The sequence below is a fragment of the Balaenoptera acutorostrata genome, chromosome 5 (assembly GCF_949987535.1).
Source record: "Balaenoptera acutorostrata chromosome 5, mBalAcu1.1, whole genome shotgun sequence".
Taxonomy (NCBI): Eukaryota; Metazoa; Chordata; class Mammalia; order Artiodactyla; family Balaenopteridae; genus Balaenoptera; species Balaenoptera acutorostrata.
Genome location: NC_080068.1, coordinates 55,565,161 through 55,592,710, shown reverse-complemented (window position 1 = coordinate 55,592,710; position 27,550 = coordinate 55,565,161). Strand labels below are relative to the sequence as shown.

Genomic DNA, 27,550 nt, shown 5'->3' with positions numbered 1-27,550 from the left:
TTGTATAATGCATAGCAATGTTACACTAAAAAGTAGCTTTTATTCTGAAAATCATAATTATTAAATAGGGGGCTGAGAAATTCCTAGCTTTTCCCCCAAAGAGTAAGAAAACATATATCAGTTTCTCCCTAGATTTGATCTTTGAGTTTAGGAAGTAATGACATTCTATTCTACTAAACACCCATAGTGAATTTTTTGAGATCTTGTGTGTCTTCTGATTTAGAGAAAGGAAGCATTGACTGTTAAAAGAAACATGCTATAGAAAAAAATGATCAAGAGAATAGAGAAAAATAGGAGACATAAGCCAAAACAACATTGTTTAAATAAAAAAATAATAATTCTTCTTTTACTTTTGTTTGTATTTTATTTTACTGGCATATATCACATTCTTTAAAACTTTACAGAGCTTAATTTTATTATATTGTGTATAGGACAGAAATAATACTAAAGCATAAATATTTCAAATTAGCTAAAGACATTCAAGCATAAATAACACTCATTGGGATTATTTATAAACGTCTGGAAATCAGTTCTGTTATGCCCCAAATTTACATTAAACTAAGGTAAATTCCAAATTAAGCCATTTTGCAGAAAGTGAAAGATAATATCAGGAAGGAAATAACAGATCTATTTATACCCTCATATTTATTTATTCTTTAGTTCTTTCTGTCAAGGTTTTCAGTTTCCATGTAAATATATATATTTATGCATATATGTATATAAATGAATATGTATATACTAAATGTACTAATAAATGGAAAAAAGTAACAACAAAGTTAAAGAATTTGGAATGTTTGGTTATTTTTGGTGAGGCTTTAACAACTTCAATAATTTGTGTGTTCCTACATCATTCTCATAGGTTATAGATTTGTGTAATAATTTGTAATAAAGAAAGAAAAGGAAAAAAAAATTAAAAGATAACAGCAGGGAAAAAATCTTTCTTGCTTTTTTATACGAAGATCTCGATAATCATGTGAACCTGATCATGATCTTTCACATGACTCATTCTTTACTAGTCTAAAATAAAAGAGATAAGGAATGATGAGAAGAACACTTTAATCTCAGATGTGTCAAGAAAGCCCTTCCTAGATCTCGGTTCGTAACTTCAGTGTAGACCCCTTCATTTGCTGCTCATAGTGTGTGTCAAATTTCTCATTTAGGGCTACTGTAAAGTAATTCTTCCAGTCTCCTGCAATCCCTGTAACAAAAGAGAAAAAAAACAGTAAATATTATGTCTTCCAGCCAGAATAATGAAATTTTCTAATATTCATCACTTTCATTAACCTAATCAAATTTTATTCTTGTAATCCTTAATTATAGAAATAAAATATATACCATAAATACTATATATTTGAGAGCTCAAACAAGGATTTGTCCTGATTGTTAAAACAAAACAAACAAAAAAAAACAGCAAATTTATTTCTCTGACCTTCCCCTGTTATGCTATCAATACTTCACTTAATTTTTCTTCTCCAATTTCCTCTGAAATGTTGGGGCTCCTGAGATCCATGTTTTACCTACTCCCAAGATATTAAATATCATCTTCATGCTGATAATATTAAAATCCAGACTTACGTCTTCATATCCAAGTGCCTACCTAATGTGACCACTTTCATTTCATACGAGCATCTCAAATTCACCCAGTTTAAAAATAAATTCATTTCCTTCCCTACAAAATTGCATTTTTTTGGTGACCTTTTCCATAACCTGGTTAATGGCAACAGCAGGTAGCCACTGCATAAACTTGGCAGTTATCCTTCAACCACAGTATCTAATTCTTTATTTATATTCAGACTTTCTTCCTAGCCATTGCCTTCTCTCCATTTCTGCTGCCACCGACAGAGAAGCTCCTCCGCGTTTCCCACCTGTGTGTTACAATAGCCTAGCAGGCTCTTCTCTTTTGCTTTTCATCACATCCAACCCTCCCCTGACAAAAGGAAGTCACCTTGTATTTTAAATTAATCAATTGTTCAATTGCCCCGTTAGCTCAAGGAGATCTAAACTTTCCCAATGAAAAGACCCAAAAAGCAGAAGATAGAAAATGTGTGTCTTGAGAATCATGTGGTGTCAGAGGGTATAACAATACAAAGCCCTTTACAAACATGGCCATTATTTTAAGTTTGTTGTTTTATCTTAAAAATATATGAGGACGGGGCTTCCCTGGTGGCGCAGTGGTTGAGAATCTGCCTGCCAATGCAGGGAACACGGGTTCGAGCCCTGGTCTGGGAAGATCCCACATGCCGCGGAGCAGCTGGGCCCGTGAGCCACAATTACTGAGCCTGCGGGTCTGGAGCCTGTGCTCCGCAACAAGAGAGGCCGCGACAGTGAGAGGCCCGCGCACCGCGATGAAGAGCGGCCCCCGCTTGCCACAACTAGAGAAAGCCCTCGCACAGAAACCAAGACCCAACACAGCCATAAATAAATAAATAAACAAATACTTTAAAAAAAATATATATATATATATATATATGAGGACATTATGGGAAAAGAAACAGATAATCTGAGGATTCAATAACTTAAATTTACTCTGCATGTTAACTCTCTTTCATGTGTGCCCTATTTTCACCCAGTGGCAGGTTTGTTATTCCAATTGTTTAAAAAAATCCCTGACCCTCTCAATGACAATTTGGTTCCAAAAGCAAGATTTTCTCTGTTCTGTTTCTGTTTCACGTATCAGTAAGACTGGATGTCCCAATACTCTGCATATCCTACATGCCTTTGGATTTATAAACTGACTATATCTCATCAAGACCACCATGCCTCCTCCCAATAGACGTCACCTCATTGTATCTTGATATTTTTGCTAAGCCAAGCTGTATCTGCCACTAACTGTTTTGAAACTTAGTCTTTTTTAAAACAGCTTTATTGAGGTATATTAATATACAGAGAACTGTACATATTTAATGTATACAATTTGATAAGTTTGGATATTTGCCATTTAGTCTTGAAAAATGCCTTCCACTTGGTTAAGGAAAAGCTGACTAATTGTTCTAAGCTTGTTTCCTCATCTCAAAATTAGATTAAATAGAAGTTTCTCTTAACTTTTGCATTAGAATTTTTTTTTAAAATTAGAATTTACAATTTATATGATGTATGTGATGCAGCACCAAGGCACAAAGACTTAATAAGTAATAGCTAGTAGAGTGTGGTATTAGTGCTGGTACTGAGGCTGGGGTGGCCGTTGGTCATTCTTAATATAATTTGCTGCATATACCAAGTAATCAACAAGTAATAGTAATTTATTAGTAGTATTAGTAGTAGTACTAATATTTTATGCTTCTGCAGAACTGGTCACTCAAATGTGAAACAGCTCTGAAGAAAACAAGCAGGGTTCACAGGCATGAACAGACCTTAATAGATGTTTGCCTATAACTATTTCAACTTATGACTTCCTACAGCAATGGAGGTAAATAACATGACTATCTCACCCTTTCTCATGAAGGGAGATACTTTTTGGTTCATGACTTCATCTGGTAGCATTGTGTAATTGGTAGATGGATTGTTCTTCATTTCCTGGAATGAAGTGTGTTTTATAATCTTGTCCACAAGCTCATCTGATGCCTTCCTTCCCAGAAATTCTATCAATTTCATCACCTCTTTTCTGATATTCTAAGAAGAAAAAAATATTTTGAAGACTCAGTTACTAAAATTGAATACATTACTTTGTAGATAAAAAAGGACACAGAAAGAAAACTTTTCTTCCCTCCTCTTCCCCCCACTGATATTGGAATTAGGCTTCTAGAGCAAAAACATTTCTTGGGGAAGTGGTATTTTTTAACTTCTCTAAGCATAATTTTCCTCATTCATAAAATGGACATAAAAGAAACTTCAAAGATTTTTAGAACACTAAATGAGATGGTGTTTATAAAATATTTATTTTCATCCTTTATGCATAGTACATGCTCAATAAATACTATCTGTGAATATAATATACACTCTTAAAGACTACAGTCCCCTTTGACAGATCAAGTTTTGGGTTGAAAATATGCAGACAGCTTTCAGTTTTCTTTTAATTTCTTGGTGTAACTAGTGAGAAGCAAAGGAACCAGAAAGATTAAGAAAGGGTGTAAAAAGTCAAATACTCAACATGGAACAATATCAGATTTTTATGAACCATAGCTACAAACATCCCCATCTCTAGTCACTTCTGTAGCATACCCTATTATTCAACTTAATCTTTCAATGCAACGATTCTCAAAACCAACTATAATGCTTATTCTGGTGTGTAGTTCCCTTTACACAGAATGCTGTTCTCTAATTCTCTGTCCTACAAATTACAGCTTGCCTGTCAAACTTCAGCTTAAGTATCACCTTCTTTGGGATGACTTCCTCGACTATTCCAATTTGAGTTAGATAACTCTATTTTTGCTCCCATAAATCCCTATATAAATCCATTGTACCATATATGTATTCTCACATGTTTTTTATTTACTTGTTTTCTACAAAAAAAGGTAGTATCTCTACATAGCAAGGTTACTGTCTTTTTCTCTTCTACTTGATATGTTGTAGAAACAAGAGTAAACATTTATTCTTCTGTTCCTCATTCACTCAAATAGAGAAGAAACCTAAACATGGCCATTATTGACCAAAATAGAGAGTAAATGGACATGAACAATTTGAAAGGGTGAAATGGTTGGATTAACTAATAAATTTTTTCGTGTGCCTTTTAAATTTACTGTCTTCAATATTCTAGTTACAGAACACAAATTTAAGTAATAAAATAAACTACAGATCATGGCTGCTTCTCATTCCAATTTGTTCTGTGTTAAATTCTGTAAAGAAATAATAATTCAGTTTCTAAAATAATACTTATGATTTTATTTCATATTTGTCCTCATCAAAATAAATCTAGAACTACTGACACATGAATCTTAATAATTGTGCAAAGATGTGGACAAGACATGGATATCAATTGCTTTCTTGGTACTAATAAAGAATGAGAGAAGATATTTCTTACCCCTTAATAAAAAGACCCAGTCTTTTGTCTTTCATTTTAAAATTATTTGATATGTGCACATATGTGCTTTAAAGAATAAAAATCAATATAGCACCCTTACCTACTACCCAATGTATGCAATAAAACATTCATAATTGGTTGAGTTTTTCCATTTGCAAGTTTCCAACTTCATTCTTTTCATTCTCCATTCCAATTTCCACAAACAACAACAAACTTGCTATCCTGAAATTGATCTAATCAATCCTGGGCTTTACTCTGTAGATTTGAAACTCATGTATGTATCCCTAGACAACATATGGTTTGGTTTTACCCAATTGATGTGCACATTTGAAGTGTATTCCTTTTCATTGCAATATAATATTTAATTGTAGAATAATAGTATATATCATGTATTGATTCCTGAATATATGTATATTTGGGTTGTTTCCAATTTTTATGGTCATGAGGAATGCTGCTATGAAGGTTGCTGTATATATAAACTACTACACACAAGTCAGTGTTTCTCAAGAGCATATATCTACTAGTGGAATTTCTGAGTCTTAAATTATGTGCATGTTTGCCCTCCCTAGGTAACATGTTGTTTCCATAGTGTTTGTATATTTTTATACTCTTATCAGAAGTGTGTTACTTCTCACTAATACACATCCTGACTGGTATTTATTATTGTCAGACTTTTTTTTTTTTTTAAGATTTATTTTATTGATTAATTGATTGATTGATTGATTGCTATGTTGGGTCTTCGTTTCTGTGCTAGGGCTTTCCCCGCTAGTTGTGGCAAGCGGGGGCCACTCTTCATCGTGGTGCGCGGGCCTCTCACTATCGTGGCCTCTCTTGTTGCGGAGCACAGGCTCAGCAGTTGTGGCTCATGGGTCCAGTCGCTCCGCGGCATGTGGGATCTTCCCAGACCAGGGCTCGAACCCGTGTCCCCCGCATTAGCAGACAGACTCTCAACCACTGCGCCACCAGGGAAGCCCCTGTCAGACTTTTTAATTGTTGTCAGTCTGGTGGATGTGAAAGGGCATCCTAGTAATTTTTATTTTGAATTACCCTGATTATTAACAAAGCTGGGGGAAAAAAACCAGATTATGAAGAAATTGTGATGTCCTCACTCTTTTTCATATTGTTGTTCCAGCATTCTCTTTACTCTCTTCTTCTGGAAGTTTGAGTTGATATATGTGGGACCTTATTACTCTATCTTATATATTCATTACCTCTTCTGAAGTATTCTGTTTATCTCACTGTGGTACATCCTGTGGTCTTTCCTCAGCATCATCTTCTTCATTACTAATTCACTATTTAGCTATGTCTTATTTTTTATTTAAACTATCTTTTAATTTTCTAATTTTAATTTTTAAAAATTATTTTAGAAATTCTATTTTGCTGGGGTTTTTTCCAAATCTGCTTTGTCAATTTTAGTAATCTCTTGTTTTTTTGTAAAATTTTTAATTTCTTCTTTTGTTTCTTTAAACATGTTCAGCATAGTTATTTTATGGTCCTTGTCTGATAATTCCTACATCTATGGATTTGGAGACCAGTTAACTCTTCTTGCCCATTGTGATTCCTTGTGTGCATATGTGTGTACGTGTTGTTGTTGTTTTGTTTTATGAACTCAAATTCCTTCAACTTTTATCTTTGGTAATTTTTTGAGACTTGGGTTTATATGTATTCATTTACAGAAGGTTTTTATTTACTAGCTTCAAATCTGTGCTAAGGTATCTGGATTATTTTAACTTTTGGAGTTGGCTGCATCATTTATTTAAAGGCAGAATTTTGTATTTACCATGTTGTCAAATTCTAACATTTTGAGAATTACTAAGTTGCCATATGTTTTGAGTTTCTCACCTCCTTCATGTCTTCATAGAAAAGAAATAGCACTTGTGGATTCTCTCTCTTTTCCCACCAAGATTTTGTGTGTTCATACCAGGAACCATAAGGAACTAAAATTAGAAACAAAAACAATGTGAGGAGATAGCATCATCTTTATATAACTTGAAAATGAGTCTTCAGACAAAGAAATATAAATAAATGGTCATGGAATGAAAACTAGAGATCAGCTGCACATCTGAAGCAGATTTCTCTGCAGCAAAAGCAGCACAGCATGTTGAATAAACTATGTACAGAAACATATTCTCAACTTTCATTATTATGACATGGTTTATGACTCAGGGGAAAAGTGAAGGAAGACTCCATCCATTTGATTCAGAGCTTATGAGAGCATTTTTGAAAATGGGGTGTGTGTGTGTGTGTGTGTGTGTGTGTGTGTGAAATCAGGTTGTTAGTGAAAGGAGTTGAGTAGTGGAATTATCAACATTATTATGATCAGAATTCAGTCCAGGTCTCAAATATACCATTTAAAAACTAGCTCTGGTAACTGAAGCTAGCAGCTATATAATTTTTGTTACACTACTCGCAGTTTAAATGGTAAGAGGTGTCCTCTTAGGGACCCTTAGTATCATTCTCACTCTAAAAAATTAGAAGATTTTGGAGATGATGTGGTATGACCAAATACGGTTTCTTCCTTTCTCTTCCCTCATCTTCTCTCACATATATCCAAGTGTTTTACCCAGTAAAAAGCTGACATGATAATATAATGATGTGTGAGTCAAAGTACTCTGCTTTGCATTAAATCGTTACATACCTCTCTGTTCTTTGACTCTACCAACAATTTATTTATTTATTTATTTACTTACTTATTTATTTATTTATTTACTATAGTTGGCTTACAATATTATAGTGGTTGTACAACATAGTGATTCAATATTTTAATAGATTACACACTGTAAAGTTATAATAAAATATTGACTATATTCCCTATGTTGCCCATTACTTCCCTGTGACTTATTTATTTTATAACTAGCAGCTTGTACCTCATAATCCCCTTCATCTATTTTGCCCTTCCCCATCCCCCTCCCCTGTGGTAAACACTAGTTTGTTTTCTGTATATGTGGGTAGGTCTGTTTCTGTTTTGTTACATTTTTTTCTTTACAGAAAAAGTCATATAATGATTTTTATAGTGATCTTATTCGTTCATTTTGCAGAGGTACATTATCTTTCTCTGCCTTATTACACCTGTTTGATGATCTTGAGGCATGTATTTTATTCATGATGCTTTAGCATAAAATTTTCCAAATGTAGCAACAAGCGTAAAGCACATATACCACATTTTCATTGAGTCAATATTAAATTTTGTGGATATAAAAATGGTGTTATTATCTTTTTTCCTTACAATTATTACTACAGGATTAGAATGACCTTCTTTAGTTAATACTAGATTCTCCTGAACCCTTTCTTTCTCAAATTTGAATACTCAGTTGCTTTAGTTGGGAGTTAAATAAAAAGACAAAATTTCCCAGAATTTCTGCTCAAGTAACTCTTGTACTGTTCTGAGGAATCTAGTTGGATTATTCAGTCTGTACAGTGGTTAGAATGAGTAAGAACTTTGTAGATATTCAGACTTCTTTGTGAATTCTGGCCCCATGTAGTATCTGAAATTTTTCTTAGAAACAAATGAACATTTTCTCTCCTCTGTCTTTTTCCCCTCTTGTTCATTGAAGTTGTAATAACACACTGTGAAGTGCTTCTGTAATAAAAAGAGATGAGAGAGAATTGGACACACATACATCTGTATACTTATTTGTGGGCACCAAACTAGAGTATCCAGATTCTGCAATTTGCCATCTGATCTGGAAACTCTATGCTTGTTCTAAAGTTCAAGGTCTTCTAGAATTTCTGTGTTTTAATTAAGGACCAGGAAGGATAACAGACCAGAACAGACAACAAAAGTTTTTGCCCAGAAATGCCATTTGTCTTGTATCATTTACCTTGAAAGAATTCAGGAAAAGAAACTGTTCATACCTTCTCCATCCATGAATTTTTCCACAAAATCTTGAAAAGAACCAGGATCTGGATTAGCAGTCACCATTAAAAAGAAATAATAATAAGAAACAACAACATCCTTGGCATTCCGGCAAACATAGATGATCTAAGAAGATGAAATTAGATATTAAATCAGCTAATATTTTTCAAATATAGTCTCATCAAGATTTAAAAAGGAAACGTTTATGTTTTCAACTATAAACATAACACAAGTTTATTGTGGAAAATATATAAATATATATAAAATTATAAAGAAGAAAACTCCTTAAATAATCTGAAGTGACAGCATCTTTTGCATTGTTGTTCAATGTTAGTTCTCACTTTTCATTTTTGTGCCATATTCATTTTTATTTCACATATTTCATTTGAGTGTCTCAAATTCCATTGATATTAAATGGATAAGGCAGATTATTATCCCCAATTTGTAAGTGAAGAGACTAAACTGAAGCTTAGTCAGAATACGTGGTTGAGAATAAATGTACCCAATGAGAGTAAAAAGTCTTCTGGCCTTTATACTACACCACTATTCCTTATAGCAATTAAAAAAAAAAAAGTCCTGTTATTTTCTTGCTTGCAATCTTGAAGAAAAAATCATGTTTATGAGGTTCTTTTTAAGTGCATGTTGTTGTCAGTGAAAAAATATAATCTTCACTCACCTTGTTGAGTTTCCATTTTATATAGTGAGGAAACATCAATAAATGAACAGTCATGAAGCCTTGGTTTTAGATGCTGGTTCTGGCACTAATTTCTACCATATTGTGCAAAGCACCAATCATTTTGGACCTACATTTTCTATCTACTAAACAAATGAGTTACATCAGATCGTTACAGTCTTTTCTAGGTCAGACACTCAATGCTGCAGGAAAAGAGCTGCAAAAGTAAACTCCATCTAGCTGGTCTTCCACTTCCTCATTCAGGCACCTGAGCAATGCCATAGGGAATGGCTACTCTTGACTCTCCACTCTTTCCTGGATATGATTAGGCTCATAACCTGTCTTACTCAAGTTAATACATTTTCAAACAATTTTAAAGAAATCTTTTTGTATACTCTAAGAAGTATGGTTTTCATTTTTAAGGTCCCACTATAAAAAGCTCCAAATACTACAGTAAATAAAGTGAACTTTCTTTTCTCATCAAAGCTATCATTAGCCATATTGATCTTTTCCAATCTTACTTAAAACTCTCTCTAGTCCTTTTTGCCTATTAGTTGAATGGAACTCTTTGCCACTATATCCAACAATTTACTTCATAATTTTCATCTCTTTTTTTTATTCATGCTGTTCCCTCTGTCTTGAATATTCTCTGCGTCTCAAAATACTATCCATGGATTGGTTCAAGATGGAGGGGTACAAAGACGTGTGTTTACTCTCTCTTGCAAGAGCACCAGAATTACAACTAACTGCTGAACAATCATTGACAGGAAGACACTGGAACTCACCAAAAAAGAAACCCCACCTCAAAAGACAAAGGGGAAGCTGAAATGAGATGGTAGTAGGGGAGCAATCACAATAAAATCAAATCCCATAAATGGGGGGTGGGCGACTTACAAACTGGAGAAAACTTATACCACAGAAGTCCACCCACTGGAGTGAAAGTCCTGAGCCCCATGTCAGGCTTCCCAACCTGGGGGTCCAGCAAAAGGAGGAGGAATTCCCACAGAATCAGACTTTGAAGGCTAGCAGGATTTGATTGCAAGACTTCGACAGAACTGGGGGAAACAGAGACTCCACTCTTGAAGGGTACACACAAAGTAGTGTGCACATCAAGACCCAGGGGGAAGGAGCAGTGACCCCACAGGAGACTGAACCAGACCTACCTGCTAGTGTTGGAGGGTCTCCTGCAGAGGTGGGGGGCATCTGTTGCTCACTGTAGGTACAAGGACACTAGCAGCAGAAGTTCTGGGAAGTACTCCTTGGCATGAGCCTTCCCGAAGCACACCATTAGCCCCACCAAAGGACCTGTAGGCTTCAGTCCTGGGTCACCTCAGGCCAAACAACCAACAGGGAGGCAACCCAGCCCCACCCATGAGCAGACAAGTGGATTAAAGTTTTACTGAGCTCTGCCCACCAGAGCAACACCCGGCTCTACCCACCACCAGTCCCTCCCATCAGGAAGCTTGCACAACCCTCTTAGATAACCTCATCTACCAGAGGGCAGAGAGCAGAAGCAAGAAGAACAACAATCCTGAGCCTGTGGAAAGAAAACTACGTTCACAGAAACACAGACAAAATGAAAAGGCAGAGGACTATGTACCAGATTAAAGAACAAGATAAAACAACTAAGTGAAGTGGAGATAGGTAACTTTCCAGAAAAAGAATTCAGAATAATGATAGTGAAGATGATCCAAGACCACGGAAAAAGAATGGAGGCAAAGATCGAGAATATGCAAGAAATGTTTAACCAAGATCTAGAAGAATTAAAGAACAAACAAACAGAGAAGAACAATACAATAACTGAAATGAAAAATACACTAGAAGGAATCAATAGCAAAATAACTGAGGCAGAAGAACGGATAAGTGACCTGGAAGACAGAATGGTGGAATTCACTGCTGCAGAACAGAATAAAGAAAAAAGGATGAAAATAAATGAAGACAGCCTAAGAGACCTCTGGGACAACATTAAATGCACCAACATTCGAATTATAGGGGTCTCAGAAGGAGAAGAGAGAGAGAGAAAGGATCCGAGAAAATTCTTGAAGAGATTATAGTCGAAAACTTCCCTAACATGGGAAAAGAAATAGCCACCCAAGTCCAGGAAGTGCAGAGAGTCCCAGGCAAGATAAACCCAAGGAGAAACATGCAGAGACACATAGTAATCAAACTGACAAAAATTAAAGACAAAGAAAAATTATAAAAGCATCGGAGAAAAATGACAAATAACATACAAGGGAACTCCCATAAGGTTAACAGCTGAATTCTCAGCAGAAACACTACAAGCCAGAAGGGAGTGGCATGATATACTTAAAGTGATGAAAGAGAAGAACCTACAACCAAGATTACTCTACCCAGCAAGGATCTCATTAAAATTCGATGGAGAAATCAAAAGCTTTACAGACAAGCAAAAACTAAGAGAATTCAGCACCACCAAACTAGCTCTACAACAAATGCTAAAGGAACTTCTCTAAGTGGGAAACACAAGAGAAGACTAGGACCTACAAAAACAAACCCAAAACAATTAAGAAAATGGTAATGGGAACATACATATCGATAATTACCGTAAATATGAATGGATTAAGTGCTCCAACCAAAAGACACAGGCTCACTGCATGGATACAAAAACAAGACCCATCTATATGCTTTCTACAAGAGACCCACTTCAGACCTAGGGACACATACAGACTGAAAGTGAGGGAATGGAAAAAGATATTCCATGCAAATGGAAATCAAAAGAAAGCTGGAGTAGCTATACTCATATCAGATAAAATGGACTTTAAAATAAAGAATGTCACAAGAGACAAGAAAGGACACTACATAATGATCAAGGGATCGATCTAAGAAGAGGATATAACAATTGAAAATATTTATGCACCCAACAAAGAAGCACCTCAATACAAAAGGCAAATGCTAACAGCTATAAAAGAGGAAATTGACAGTAACACAATAATAGTAGGGGACTTTAACACCTCACTTTCACCAATGGACAGATCATCCAGACAGAAAATTAATAAGGAAACACAAGCTTTAAATGACACAATAGACCAGATAGATTAAATTGATATTTATAGGACATTCCATTCGAAAACAGCTGATTACACTTTCTTCTGAAGTGCACATGGAATATTCTCCAGGATAGATCACATCTTGGGTCACAAATCAAGCCTCGATACATTTAAGAAAATTGAAATCACATCAAGTATCTTTTCCAACCACAATGCAATGAGATTAGAAATCAATTACATGGAAAAAACATAAAAAACACAAACACGTGGAAGGTAAACAATACATTACTAAATAACCAAGAGATCACTGAAGAAATCAAAGAGGAAATGAAAAAATACCTAGAGACAAATGACAAGGAAAACACAACAATCCAAAACCTATGGGATGCAGCAAAAGCAATTCTAAGAGGTAAGTTTATAGCAATACATTCCTACATCAAGAAACAAGAAAAATCTCAAAAAAACAATGTAACCTTACACCTAAAGTAACTAGAGAAAGAAAACAAACAAAACCCAAAGTTAGTAGAAGGAAAGAAATCATAAAGATCAGAGCAAAAATAAATGAAATAGAAACAAAGAAAACAATAGCAAAGATCAATGAAACTAAAAGCTGGTTCTTTGAGAAGATAAACAAGATTGATAAAACTTTAGCCAGACTCATCAAAAAAATGAAGGAGAGGACTCAAATCAATAAAATTAGAAATGAAAAAGGAGAAGTTACAATGGACACCGCAGAAATACAAAGCATCATAAGAGACTACTGCAAGGAACTCTATGCCAATAAAATGGACAACCTGGAAGAAATGGACAAATTCTTAGAAAGCTATAACCTTCCAAGAATGAACCAGGAAGAAATAGAAAATATGAACAGAACAGGCACAAGTAATGAAATTGAAAATGTGATTTTAAATCTTCCAACAAACAAAAGTCCAGGACCAGATGGCTTCACAGGTGAATTCTATCAAAGATTTAGAGAACAGCTAACACCCATCCTTCTCAAAATCTTCCAAAAAATTGCAGAGGAAAGGACATTCCCAATCTCATTCTATGAGGCCACCATCACCCTGATACCAAAACCAGACAAAGATACTACAAAAAAAAGAAAATTACAGACCAATATCACTGATGATTATAGATGCAAAAATCCTCAACAATATACTAGCAAACAGAATCCAACAATACATTAAAAGGATCATACACCACGACCAAGTGGGATTTATCCCAGGGAGGCAAGGATACTTCAATATATGCAAATCAATCAATGTGATACACCATATTAACAAACTGAAGAATAAAAACAATATGATCATATCAATAGATGCAGAAAAAGCTTTTGACAAAATTCAACACCAATTTATGATTAAAAACTCTCCAGAAAATGGGCATAGAGGGAACTTACCTCAACAAAACAAAGGCCGTATACGACAAACACATAGCAAACATCATACTCAACGGTGAAAAACTGAAAGCATTTCCTCTAAGATCAGGAGCAAGACAAGGATGTCCACTCTCACCACCATTATGCAACATAGTTTTGGAAGTCCTAGCCATGGCAATCAGAGAAGGAAAAGAAATAAAAGGAATACAAATTGGAATAGAAGAAGTAAAACTGTCACTGTTTGCAGATGACATGATATTATACATAGAGAATCCTAAAGATGCCACCAGAAAACTACTAGAGCTAATCAATGAATTTGGTAAAGTAGCAGGATACAAAATTAATGCACAGAAATCTCTTGCATTCCTACACACTAACAATGAAAGATCAGAAAGAGAAATCAAGAAAACAATCTCATTCACCATTGCAACAAAAAGAATAAAATACCTAGGAATACACCTACCTAAGGAGGCAAAAGATCTGTGCTCAGAAAACTATAAGACACTGATGAAAGAAATCAAAGATGACACAAACAGATGGAGAGATATACAATGTTCTTGGATTAGAAGAATCAATATTGTGAAAATAGCTAGACTACCCAAAGCAATCTACAGATTCAATGCAATTCCTATCAAATTACCAATGGCATTTTTTACAGAACTAGAACAAAAAATCTTAAAATTTCTATGGAGACACAAAGGACCCCGAATAGCCAAAGCAATCTTGAGGGAAAAAAATGGAGCTGGAGGAATCAGGCTCCCTGAGTTCAGACTATACTACAAAGCTACAGTAATCAAGACAATATGGTACTGGCACAAAAACAGAAATATAGATCAGTGGAACAGGATAGAAAGTGCAGAGACAAATCCATGCACCTATGGTCAACTAATCTATGACAAAGGAGGCAAGGGTATACATTGGAGAAAAGACAGTCTCTTCAATAAGTGGTGCTGGGAAAACTGGACAGCTACATGTAAAAGAATGAAATTAGAGCACTCCCTAACACCATACACAAATAAACTAAATAATTAAAACAAAATGGATTAAAGACCTAAATGTAAGACCGGACACTATAAAACTCTTAGCGGAAAACATAGGAAGAACATTCTTTGACATAAATCACAGCAAGATCTTTTTTGACCCATCTCCTAGAGTAATGGAAATAAAAACAAAAATAAACAAACGGGACCTAATGAAACTTAAAAGCTTTTGCACAGCAAAGGAAACTATAAACAAGACAAAAAGGACAATCCTCAGAATGGGAGAAAATATTTGCAAATGAATCAATGGACAAAGGATTAATCTCCAAAATATATAAACAGCTCATTCAGCTCAATATTAAAAAAACAAAAACCCAATCAAAAATGGGCAGAAGACCTAAATAGAGATTTCTCCAAAGAAGACATACAGATGGCCAAAAGGCACATGAAAAGCTGCTCAACATCACTAATTATTAGATAAACGTAGATCAAAACTACAGTGAGGTACTACCTCACACTGGATAGAATGGGCATCATCAGAAAATCTACAAGCAACAATTGCTGGAGAGGTTATGGAGAAAAGGGAACCCTCTTGCACTGTTGGTGGGAATATAAGTTGATACAGCCACTATGGAGAACAGTATGGAGGTTCCTTAAAATACTAAAAATAGAATTACCATATGACCCAGCAATCCCACTCCTGGGCGTATACCCAGAGGAAACCATAATTCAAAGAGACACATGCACCCCAATGTTCATTGCAGCACTATTTGCAATAGCCAGGTCATGGAAGCAACCTAAATGCCCATCGACAGACAAATGGATAAAGATGTGGTACAATGGAATATTACTCAGCCATAAAAAGGAACGAAACTGGGTCATTTGTAGAGACATGGATGGATCTAGAGATGGTCATACAGAGTGAAGTATGTCAGAAAGAGAAAAACAAATATCCTATATTAACGCATATATGTGGAATCTTGAAAAATGGTACAGATGAACCGGTTTGCAAGGGAGAAATAGAGACACAGATGTAGAGAATAAATGTATTGACACCAAGAGGGGTAAGTGGGGTGGGGGCGGTATTGGGATGATTTGGTAGATTGTGATTGACTTATATACACTAGTATGTATAAAATAGATAACTAATAAGAACCTGCTGTATAAATAAATTAATTAATTTAATTAAATTAAATTTTAAAAAATACTATCCATATTTAAACCTTTGCTCCAGGTCGTCCATGAAAGTTTTTATTCTCCAGGATGTGGGGCGGTGGAAGGTGGGAAGTTAAAGCAATTCCTCTTTCCTTAAACTTCCATCAGTTTGTCTTATCTCTTTTTTGGAAGATCCTATTATCTTCCCTAACTTTTTACTGCACATGTTCTTCCTGCCTTCGAGGTAAATCTAGGTCTTTCTACTCAGTTCTCTCAAGTCAAAGTTTCTAGTTTGCCCACAATTCACTTGGGATCATAATCTGTCTTAAAATTCCTACACTTGAAAAACCCCTGATCCTATAATAATTCATACTTCAACCAGTTGAGCCATTTTTAAGCTTGTGGTCATTCCCTTGCTTTATTTGAAGATCTGAACACCTGCCTCATAGTGTTACTCTCCATAACAAAACTTTTCACCACACTGTATAATTTTAGTGTCTGTATGCATGATCCATCTGATTCTCTAGGTTAATGTGGTCATTGATCATTACCTCTATTTTACTTCAGCTAACAATATTTTTAGCCAAATCTTGAAACTTGTCATTACCCTAAAGTTTCTGAAGCCTTGTCCTTGAGCACCATGTTTTCTTCCAAGACAGTCCTGTTTATTTATTCTTTCTTTCTTATCAGGAATATACCTCTTCTGCAACAACTCCAAGTTCTCAAGTTTATTGGTCTCAATTGTTTCTTTTATCTATTAGCCGGTTCCCTTTTTTTTTTACTTTTTTCTTTTTTATCACTTAAAGTTTCTAGTCCAATGCTCCAAACACACTTTTACTAACACTCAATCCACCTCTCATCTTGTCTACCAGTGAATCACCCTGGAAGTACTCAGGGTGTGAATCCATCCACTTGTCTCCTAGTCTTTGATGATCTCTGAGATGATCAGCAGTTTTGTGAAGACTGAGGCTATTATAAAGGTACAGTATGTATTTTCATTTAAAAGTAAAGGGGGGGGAATTCCCTGGTGGCACGGTGGTTAAGAATCCACCTGCCAATGCAGGGGACATGGGCTGAAGCCCTCGTCCGGGAAGATCCCACATGCCACGGAACAACTAAGCCCATGTGCCACAGCTACTGAGCCTGCACGCCACAACTACTGAGGCTGCATGCCACAACTACTGAAGCCTGTGAGCCTAGAGCCCCTGCTCTGCAACAAGAGAAGCCACTGCAATGAGAAGCCCATGCACTGCAATGAAAAGTAGCCCCCGCTCGCTGCAACTAGAGAAAGCCTGCACACAGAAATGAAGACCCAACACAGCCAAAAATAAATAAATTAATTAATTTATAAAAAAAAATTTTTTTAATTTTTTAAAATTAAAATAAATAAATAAATAAATAAAGGGGTAACATCAAGGCTTCATCTCGTTCTCCAAAGAAGAAAAGTAACTTGGCCAAATCTCTTGAAAAAATAGTAATGACATGTTTCCCAAAAGATACATAAATACTGTTTATTAAAGAGAGAGCTCTTATGTATGGAATGACTTCAGCAGGATGTATGTGATCTTTCTAAGATTGCCTATGATAAAAACGAACAAACAAACAAAAAACATTGGAATCTTCAAAATTTTGCACCATGGATCTCCAGAAAATGTCATATATGCCCTGTTACGTCAGAGTACAAAATGGAAATGTTTCATGGCTCAGATAGATCCCCTTTTTTGTCAGTAATGACTACATATAGTGCTGTAATATCTTATATTATAGTGTCATAGTGTGTCCTAATAAAGCTAGTAAGGTCTTGAGAAACAGCTTCAGTGTTTTAAGACAATGTTTTGCCTGTACTTTAGGATTCCATGTATTATTCTTTCTAAAAAGCAAAATTGATCATATAAATCAGCAGCTTAATATGGCTGTAACTCCTTATTATCATCAAAGTGGAACCCAAACTTTCTAAATTGGCTTCCATATCTGTTATAAACAAACCCAGCTTATCTCCCTTCACTCATCCAACCAGTATGGACACTCAGCTTTCCAGCTAAATTAAACTGGTTTCACATCCCACCTTGGGTTGTCTCTGGGATTATATAGACTAATTCTTATGCATCCTTCATATATCAGCTGAGATGTTACTTGCTCCTGGATAACTTCTATGCCCTCAATGTCTGGGCTAGAATTCTTCTCTTCTTGACATAGTACCTTCTGTATTGTTTGTTTATTTGTCACTTTCCCCCTGTGGACCATGTGTCCATGAAGACAAGGATTACATGCATCTTGTTAATTGTCATATTGCTGGCTCATGATAGGCACTCAGTAAATAATTATTATATTTTTTTTCTGGTTTATCCTTGTCTAGTTCATTTGCATGCCTCACAATGCCAAGCACAATAGTTTGCAAAAAGAGTACATTGAATGCAATTACTAATAACAGCAAATACAAAAGTAGCTACCATATATTATTTATAACATGCTAGGTACTATGTTAAGCACTTTACAAGAATGATTTTAGTTAATCCTTATAACAACTCTATGTGGAATGCAATTATTATCCCTCTTTTATAGATGAGGAAACTGAAGCTTAGAGAGTTTACCTATTTTTCTCAGAATCACCTCTGGAGTTAGAACTGAAATCTGGACTCTCTGACTATACTGACTATGATCCACATTTTAAAAATGTCTATAGATTCAATGAAGGAATAAATAAACAAGTGTGTATAAGACACAGTTAGGATGTTACATAACTTTATCATTGTAAAATTCTTTGAGTTGGGTGAAGTTCTAAGAACACTTGACTCTGGTTACCTTACAGTTCTTTTCCCAAAATGAGGCTGGAAGAAGCTCAGGTGGCAGATGAGACTTCACTATTCTAGGAGATGCCATCTGTTTTAATTGTTTTACTCCTAATTTTTAAAAATACAAAAGTTAGACAACTTCAAAAATTATAAATATTTATATGGATTTTCATAGATTTAAGAAAATAGAAGTAACTATATATTCTATATTGTTTTCATAATAATAATACATATTCACTATGACAGAAGTTTAGGTAGAGAAAACTATAGAGAAAAAATAGATCAAATAAAATTTCACCTTTGAAAAAAATCATTTTTAACATTTTGGTAAGCATCCTTCCATACAAGAATGTCTATATGCCCAGACTTACAGCCATACAAACACCACACACACAGATGAAATTTTTAATATCTTCTGATTGCATTTTTCTTTTAAGATTTTTTTCATGTGGACCATTTTTTTAAGTCTTTATTTAATTTGTTACAATATTGCTTCTGTTTTATGTTTTGGTTTTTTGGCAGTGAAGCATGTGGGATCTTAGCTCCCTGACCAGGGATCAAACCCGCGCCCTCTGCATTGGAAGGTGAAGTCTTAACCACTGGACAGACAAGGAAGTCCCCTAGTTGCATTTTTCTCAATATATTATAGCAACTTCAATGTCAAGAAACATATGACATCATAACATGTTTAATGATTTCATATCACTTTTAACTCTTCTTTTGTTGATTAACATATATATTGTTTCTAATTTTTCATAATATTAAAAGAATCTGTGATAAAAATATTTTTGCATACATCCTTGAAAAATTTATGGATATTTTCCTGGCATTTAAAGTACTGTTGCCTACATCCCATAAAGAGATAAATGCTCACATATTACTAGGCTCTGCTGAAAGCATGTCAGAGCTATCCTTATTCACTCTATTCCAGGCATATGCTATACCATAAACTCTGTCAAGATTTAAAATTAAATTTACATTCTTTCCTATGTAGAAGACATAATACTAATTACCACTTTTGCTTATAGTCTCTTTCCTTGCACCAGTTACACCCACACTTAAAATATATGTATATAGCTTTTAAAATTAACTTAAGCATTACCATTCATCACCTTTTCGGTTCTGCATTCCAGGTAAGGAATTCGATTAAAAATGGCATCTTCTTTGCACTTTTCCACGTCACCCTCTGTATAAATCATGTATACAATTTCACTAACCCATGTTGTGCCTGAAAAAATTAAACAAATCTGAGTCTCCTACTGAGGATGCATAGCTGATGGTGCAGTGAGTGATAGATTTCTAGTTGGATAAAGTAGGAAGTTACCAATGCAATAGTATTTGAAAGATGCCAGAATAACCACAGGACTCAAGAAATATTTCTTCTAAAATTTAATCTTATAGGATCCAAACATAGCATCAATAAATAAGGAAGAACATTGTAATAAGATATACCTGTGGTAGAAATCTGAATTTGTCGATGATGAATTGTGACACTGTACAAGCTGATAACAGTCTTGGAACTAAATGTTTACATCTAGAAAGTAAGCATGCTTTCATCCACAAATTTTCTGGATAGCTTCTATGCCTCAGGTTGAGTCCTAGTACAGAGTATATAGAAAAGAATAAATCTGGTCCTTGCCCTGTGATGTTCACAGGCCCTCTGAAAAGTCAGAAAGAATGCTCAATAATTACAACACTTCTTTTTCCTTAAGATGTTGTAATACAGATGGTCACAGGGATTCAAAGGACTGTAAAGGAGGAACTTTGTGTGCTTCTGCTGCTGCTGTGATGTTTCCACAAGAAATGCCTTCAAGAGACCATGATAGTGGGAAGCAGCCGCATAGCACAGGGAGATCAGCTCGGTGGTTTGTGACCACCTAGAGGGGTGGGATAGGGAGGGTGGGAGGGAGGGAGACGCAAGAGGGAAGAGATATGGGAACATATATATACATATAACTGATTCACTTTGTTATAAAGCAGAAACTAACACACCATTGTAAAGCAATTATACTCCAATAAAGATGTTAAAAAAAAAAAGACCATGATAATTGAGCTTAGCTTTAACAAATTATTGGCATAAATTCACAAGTTTTGTAAGGTAGGAAAGTGGTCTACCAGAGAGAAGATCTGTTTGTTTGTTTTTTATAATCAAAGACCAGATACTTACAAATAGTAAAGTGGCAAGGAAACAAATTGGATGTAGATTATAAAGACTAAATCAGAGGCTACCTGAAGGGATGGGTGGAGATGAGCCTACAGCAGCAACCAGATACTGAGCCTAAAAATCCTTGTAGTTCATTCTAGAGTTCAAGTTGTTTTCTAAAAGTTTTTCAAAGGCATTGGCATACATTAAGCAAGAAAGCAAGATTATCATGGTTATATTTTGGAAGAACTCCTCTAGAGCCAAAGTAAATAAAACAATGGAGTGAGGGGTCAATAAGAAAGGTGACAAGAGACCTGTAGGAGACTGACTGTGAGTCATATCTAAGAGACTAAATGGGCAAAACACATTGACTGAATATGGGAGATGCAGGAGTAAGAGAAATTGACTCTGGAATAGCTCTCAGGTGTCCTCTTCATGTGACTGGTTTTGTGCTGACATAGATCTAGACAAGGAAGAGAAATGCAGGAGCCCTTTACAGTCAGAGTAGCCAAAGATATATTTAGTGTTTGACGTACTTAAGTGCTAATTGGAACAGTTAGAGTTAGAGAAGATAGAGATAGAGAAGATAGAGAAGAAGTCTGTACTGGACCTTTCTAATTTCTAAAGGTCTAGGATTGTAAGACTCCGGAGTTATGACTAACAAGCTAATTTCAAGAAAAAAGACGTTGCTTGCAAATAGAGTTTCAGAGATGGACTTTATAAAGAGGAGCTGGTTAGCTGAAAAAGTGTTAATTTTTAAAAAATCTGTGAAAATTGCTTATACTTTGTCTATACAACAATGACAATAATGACATAAGGTAAACACAGTGGGTAGTTTTAAATTTTAGTTATGGTTCCATATTCATCCACCTATATTATGTGATTTTCTAAAGTGGCCAACAATACCCATTTGTCAATGTGTTGCTCAAATTATAGGTACAGATTGTGGTCTTAGAATAGAGCTAGCGTATGCCACTTTTTCTATGTCTATACCAAAACTGCTATATCTGTCCTTATTTAATATAGAGAGTGAGTATGGGAGGGGTGAAAGGGTCAATATTTACCAGTCAAGGTGGGTTTGTCATTTCTAGGTGAAAAGGGAACGACTTTGACATAACAAAGAGACTTACCAGATTTGGGATAGGTGACAATGACAAGGTCATCTGGCCTTGCCTCAAATGCCTCCACATCATGCCAATATTGGATAAATTCTTTATACAGTAGAATTCCATGGATTCTGCCAAAGTAATCTAAATAGGCAGGTTTGGAAGAATTCATCATAGAGTGGTACACTGAAAGAAAAAAAGGTATGCTTTCCACTTTGTATGTACTTTAAAATGTTTTAACATTAATAATAGCCCAGTACATTGAGTTTCTCTTGGATGTCTAGCGTTTCTTAGCTGTTGAGCATATGGGATAAAGGCATATTAAAGAAGGATATAACATAGCTTTGGTGTTTTAAGAGTTTCTAATCCTATTAATAAGTCTAACATATGAAGGAATAAGTACAAAGCACAATAAAGTAAGATGTTTCAAAACTATGTACAAAATGTGTGATACATTCAACAGAGCCTTTGATTTCTCTGTCAAAATTGATGGGGCATATAAAAAAGCTAAGATATTGAGAAAATACAACAATACTTTGGCAAAGAATCACTTTGATTAATTCTGTATACATTAAATAACAATAAAGATTGATGGTCACATTTGATAGCTATTGCCAGATATCAAAGTCAGAGCTTCCTTAGTTCCTGAATATGTTTCATTTAATGAAAAAAAATCAAATGCTAGTTGAGTGTATTAAAAAGAAGATGAAATTAATGACACTGTAATGGATATGTCTAAGACACAGATTCTTGAGGGTAGAGAAGATTCCTGTGTGACCCCTAGCATTACTTATACTTTTCTCTCTCATTTGATCAGTAAAGAAGTCAACACTCCCATTGAGTGACTTGTGTGACAATTATAAGGTTAAACAACATGGTTATCATTGACAGTTCCTCTCCTGATCCCATGTTAAATCATTTCATGTTCAGAGTTAGTCTTAAAATTTTTAATTAAGCACACTTTCCTTTACTGGCTTTCAACTTCTTTCACTACATTTTTACTCCCCAAACTTACCCCGTTCTGAGTTTGTGATATAGCATCTCAACAAATGTCCTTCTTTGATATTAGCATTACAGCTAATATCCACCCTTGCCCAAAAAACTGCCAGATAAATTGTTATACCCCTATACATTTGTGACTGCTGTGGCTTTTACTGTCTTTTTCAGAAAGTTCATACCATAACAGGAGCCTCTTGGAGGCAGTAGTTCTTTTAGTCACCTAATGTGTTTCCTTTAATACAGAGCATCCCAAACTATGAGAAGTACACTCTAAAGAGGAAGTGAAACTAGCAGATATTGTAACAAATGCATTAACCCAAAGGAAGAAATAACTGATGGTAAAATTTTAGAAAGATGTGACCTACAAATCAAACCAAGTATTTAGACCACTGACTTACACTGAAAGCTCCTTCTGGTAGCATTTCCCCTACTACATTTCAGGCTAAACAGTAGAGATGAAAACTTCCAGATGTTACCTCCTATCTCTCCCTCACTAGCACCAGGCACTCAAACCCATTGCTTCCATCTCCATTATTTTCTTCTCTTTTCTATCTTCATGGTCACTGCCCTAGTTAGGAAGCTCAACATTGACTGAATATGAAAATAGCCTTCCATATGGCCTCACTGTTAGAAGTGCCTATTTTCTTTCTACAACCACCCTAGGAAAGAAAATGGATGTTATTTATTAGACACTTTTTGCCAGACCTGAAAAGTTTTATTTTAAAACCTTATGCATATGTCATAAGGTTTTATGAAAAAGCAGACATCATTATAGATTAGGTTAAGTTTGTCCTGCAGGAGACTTTTTGAGGATCGAACCATATCCGTCTTACACAAGGAAGGATGAATTCGCACATATTCATGCATTCATGTAAACATGCACATATAAATATCCTTATTTTTGACACGTTGAAAACATTACATGATATAGAGAAAATGATAGTGCTCCCTTTATTCTACACATAAGAAATGACCATTCCTAATAATGCTGTTTTTATGTTTCTAAATATTTAAATATATATAAAATCTATACACTTATGAATGTAGTTTAATTTGTATTCTATTTTACATTCATTTGTAATCTATTTTTACACTGAACTGTATGATGTGAACATATTTTGGTGCTGGTACACAAAATCTGTTTTTATTCTTATAAATAACACATAGCAATCCATAGTATGGATGTAACATAGATGATACAACTCTTTATTGTTGGGAATCCCTGTTTTTCCTTTTTTCCAATATAAGTAGTACTGCAACAAATTTCTTCGAGCATATGTCTTTTCACACTTATCTTTGCAGTGACGTTGGAATTGCCAAAGTAAAAGGTATACACACGTAAGAAATTGGCAATTGTCTTTAACAAATCACTAAAAGAGTGTGCACATTTGCGCGGTATATGAAATTGCCTATTTTCTCACTGCATCATCAGTATTGGAAATTTATTTGTTGCAATCTTTCATAATAGAATATATATTATTTAAAATCTGTATTTCATAGATATTTTATAATTTTTCATGTTTTCATATTTCATAAATTTATTGGTTCTTTTAATCATTTTGATCAATTTTGCCCATCAGAGTGTTGTTTTGTTCTAACTGATGTACAGCTAGTAATTTATTATTTATTTATAAATTGAAGATATCTGTAGTTTTCCCATCATGTATTTCCAGTTGTCTTTAACTTTCTTAATGGTTTGCATAGAAGTTTATTCTTCATACAATCACCAGAAAAAAATGTGTGCGGAAGGCATCCCTTGCCCTGTCTGTTGATTTGTTTATTCATGTGAACAACTTTCTTGATGTTCTGCCAAGTTTGTAAGAATTGGCTTATAGTCAATCGGGAGTAGCTGATTTATTATCAAACAGTTGACTGACTTCTGGCTGACCCTTCATGGTCAATTTGAATCTCAGAGTTAAACTAGGTGGCATATAATAAAATCTCTTGCTTTGTTTACTTAACTTCTTTTAGTAAATTATCTCACGTCACAATGTATAGATTCACCTCTAGCTGCTTTTTTCTTTCTCAAAAGACCTATTTCAGTTAGAAATTGTCAATTTCATTTCCTGAGTATGTAGGTTACTGTTGTCTAGAAACACCAACAAAAATTATTAAAACTGTGATTCATAAATTCAGTTGAAGGAAGAAATATTTCTTCTTTCTCTTTATTTCTTCTTTCCTTCCTCTTTTTCTTTCTGTGTTTCTCCATCCTCACCTCCTCCACTCCCAATCTGCCTTTCATTCAGCAAGTACTCTCTGTCTGAGTTCCTCTGTTGTTACCAAGCACAGTGATAAGTGCTGAATACCAGGGTGAGTGTAGATGCAAAGACCTCACTTCAGCCTCACCTTCTTTGACTTACTTGGATTTGAGCAAGGTGGCTGAAAGTAGAGAATATCCTCTTGTACATCATTCTATCCAGAACCTCAGCACTGTGTCACAAAATAGATGCTAAAAAATCCTCATTAAATTCAATTATTTAATTGTTAGATCAAATCTCTTCAGGCTCTCTAGGTTCCACTAAAGTCTCCTAGATAAAATAGGTACCATCCTGACAACGGTCTACCTGTCAACGACTTACCAAGGACTTCGATTTCTGCTCTTGTGTATCTCATATCTCTCACTTAAAAGTGATAGTAATATTTTCAAGGTCTCTGGTGGTAATAGACTGCTTCTGACATATTTCACAGAAGTAAACACCTGACTAGAATTCAGTCTCCCCTCTAACTTTTCTACTCTGTTGCTTTGTTTTCTTATCAGTAAAATAGAGAACATGTCCAACATGCAGGACTTACAAGGCCATTAGGATACTGTAGTTTTATGTTAAAACTCTTTAAACAGCAAAGCATTATATAAATACAAGATATTATTTTTAATGATAAATAAGTGATTTAATAAAGCTTTACATGTACATTATTAAGTGACTAAAGTATTGATTAAAACTTCATTATCTCTATATTTCCTTTTTAAAACAGCTTTGTAATAAATAATTTGCATTCTGTATTTCCTATATCTAAAATCTAAATATTAATGTCAGCAATAATGAGATAAAACCTGTCCAGACGGTCCTGTGAAAGAAACTTGGTGATCCAATCCAGTTTTCTTCAAATCTCCACTCAGGTTTCAAGCTGCAATAAAAGATGAGAACTACTGTGCATTTGGAATGTTTCTGGTGAGCTTTTATTCTGAATTCCAGAGAAGGAGGCGGAGATTAATCTGCAGGGCTAGGCTTTCTGGAGTTTGTGTTGCAAAGGAGTAATACAAATATGGAATCATACCTGCAGATGCAGTGAGCCACACAGAGTCATGTTTATTCATACAGGGATGTAGAAATTCTCCTGTTATTTTTCATTCTTGGTTCATGATCAAATTTCTAAATCTGCCAATAGCCATCTGTGGGTTGAGGAGAAGGAGGGAGAGGAAGTGAAGGCAAAGAAGAGGGAGAAAAATGTAAACATGATGCAACAGAACATAAGAGAGCTTGGAAGACAGCGTCCCTTACTCATTCACTGATGAATAATCAAATGGGCGGGCTTGACCTTTGAGAGAATAAACTTACTAGGGGAGTAAGAAACAGAGAAGAAACAGGAGGGCATCGAGGACCCTGGATCAGGAGATCTAGATTAGTTTAGGGAGACCTGTCAAAGAAGGCATTGTAGTACTTGCTTGTGTCCTAAGTCACTTGGAAAACACCTTCTATTTAAAAATCTTTGCCTTTAACTCTTAAGCATCTCTGAAAATCAAAAACAGGTGACAGCTAAGGAAAGAATGTAAACAGCACTTCACCTTTGGATTATTATTTTTAAAATCTCACTTCTCTCTGCTCCCAATCACATGTTCAATGATAGTGTGAAATTTCCAGGTAAAGTTAACCATTGGCACCATTGGCACCATTGGAATTTCGATAAGAGAATGAGAAAAATGGACTTGGAGTGCATTATGCTAAGTAAAGTAAGTCAGACAGAAAGACAAATCCTATATGACATCACTTATATGTGGAATCTAAAGAAATACAACAAACTAGTGAATATAACAAAAAACAGCAGACTCACAGATATAGAGAACAAACTAGCTGTTACCAGTGGGGAGAGAGAAGGAGGGAGGTGAAAGATAGGCATAGAAGATTAAGAGTTATGAATTGTTAGGTATAAAATAAGCTACAAGGATATATTGTACAACACCAGGAATATTGCCAATATTTTATGGTAACTATAAATGGAGTAAAACCCTTAAAAATTGTAACTCACTATATTGTACACCTGTACTTATATAATATTTACCTCAACTATACTTCAATTCAAAAAAAGTCCAAGGGTTTTGGAATGCATGAATCCTTCACATTTTTTTCTTTTCATGTCTCTGCACCTACTCTGTCTTCAGCTGAGGATATTCTCCTTTGCTCCCACGTTATACCCCCATCAATACCTCCAACCCAGTTAGTTCAAAGCCTGATTGGTTCTCCTTTGTCTCTTGACTCTAATTTGATTGCACTTTCTTTGAAAGGCTTT

General features: G+C 35.0%; 1 protein-coding gene across 2 annotated transcripts; it reads right to left on the bottom strand.

Moving 5' to 3' along the window:
* Nucleotides 1-362: 362 nt before the first annotated feature.
* Nucleotides 363-26,201, bottom strand: SULT1E1 (sulfotransferase family 1E member 1). 2 transcript variants are annotated; one of them, XM_007193558.2, is made up of 9 exons: nt 26,097-26,188; nt 25,405-25,474; nt 22,070-22,231; nt 19,899-20,024; nt 18,807-18,904; nt 8,813-8,939; nt 6,800-6,894; nt 3,429-3,609; nt 363-1,198 (listed from the first exon to the last, which is right to left on the bottom strand). In XM_007193558.2, coding segments are annotated over exons 2-9 (903 nt in total). In that variant the 5' UTR covers nt 25,406-25,474; nt 26,097-26,188; the 3' UTR covers nt 363-1,085. The 2 variants fall into 2 exon arrangements, with proteins under 2 accessions (XP_007193620.1, XP_007193621.1); XM_007193559.2 differs by lacking the exon at nt 25,405-25,474 and having other exon boundaries at nt 26,097-26,201.
* Between the last annotated feature and the right edge of the window lie 1,349 nt (nt 26,202-27,550).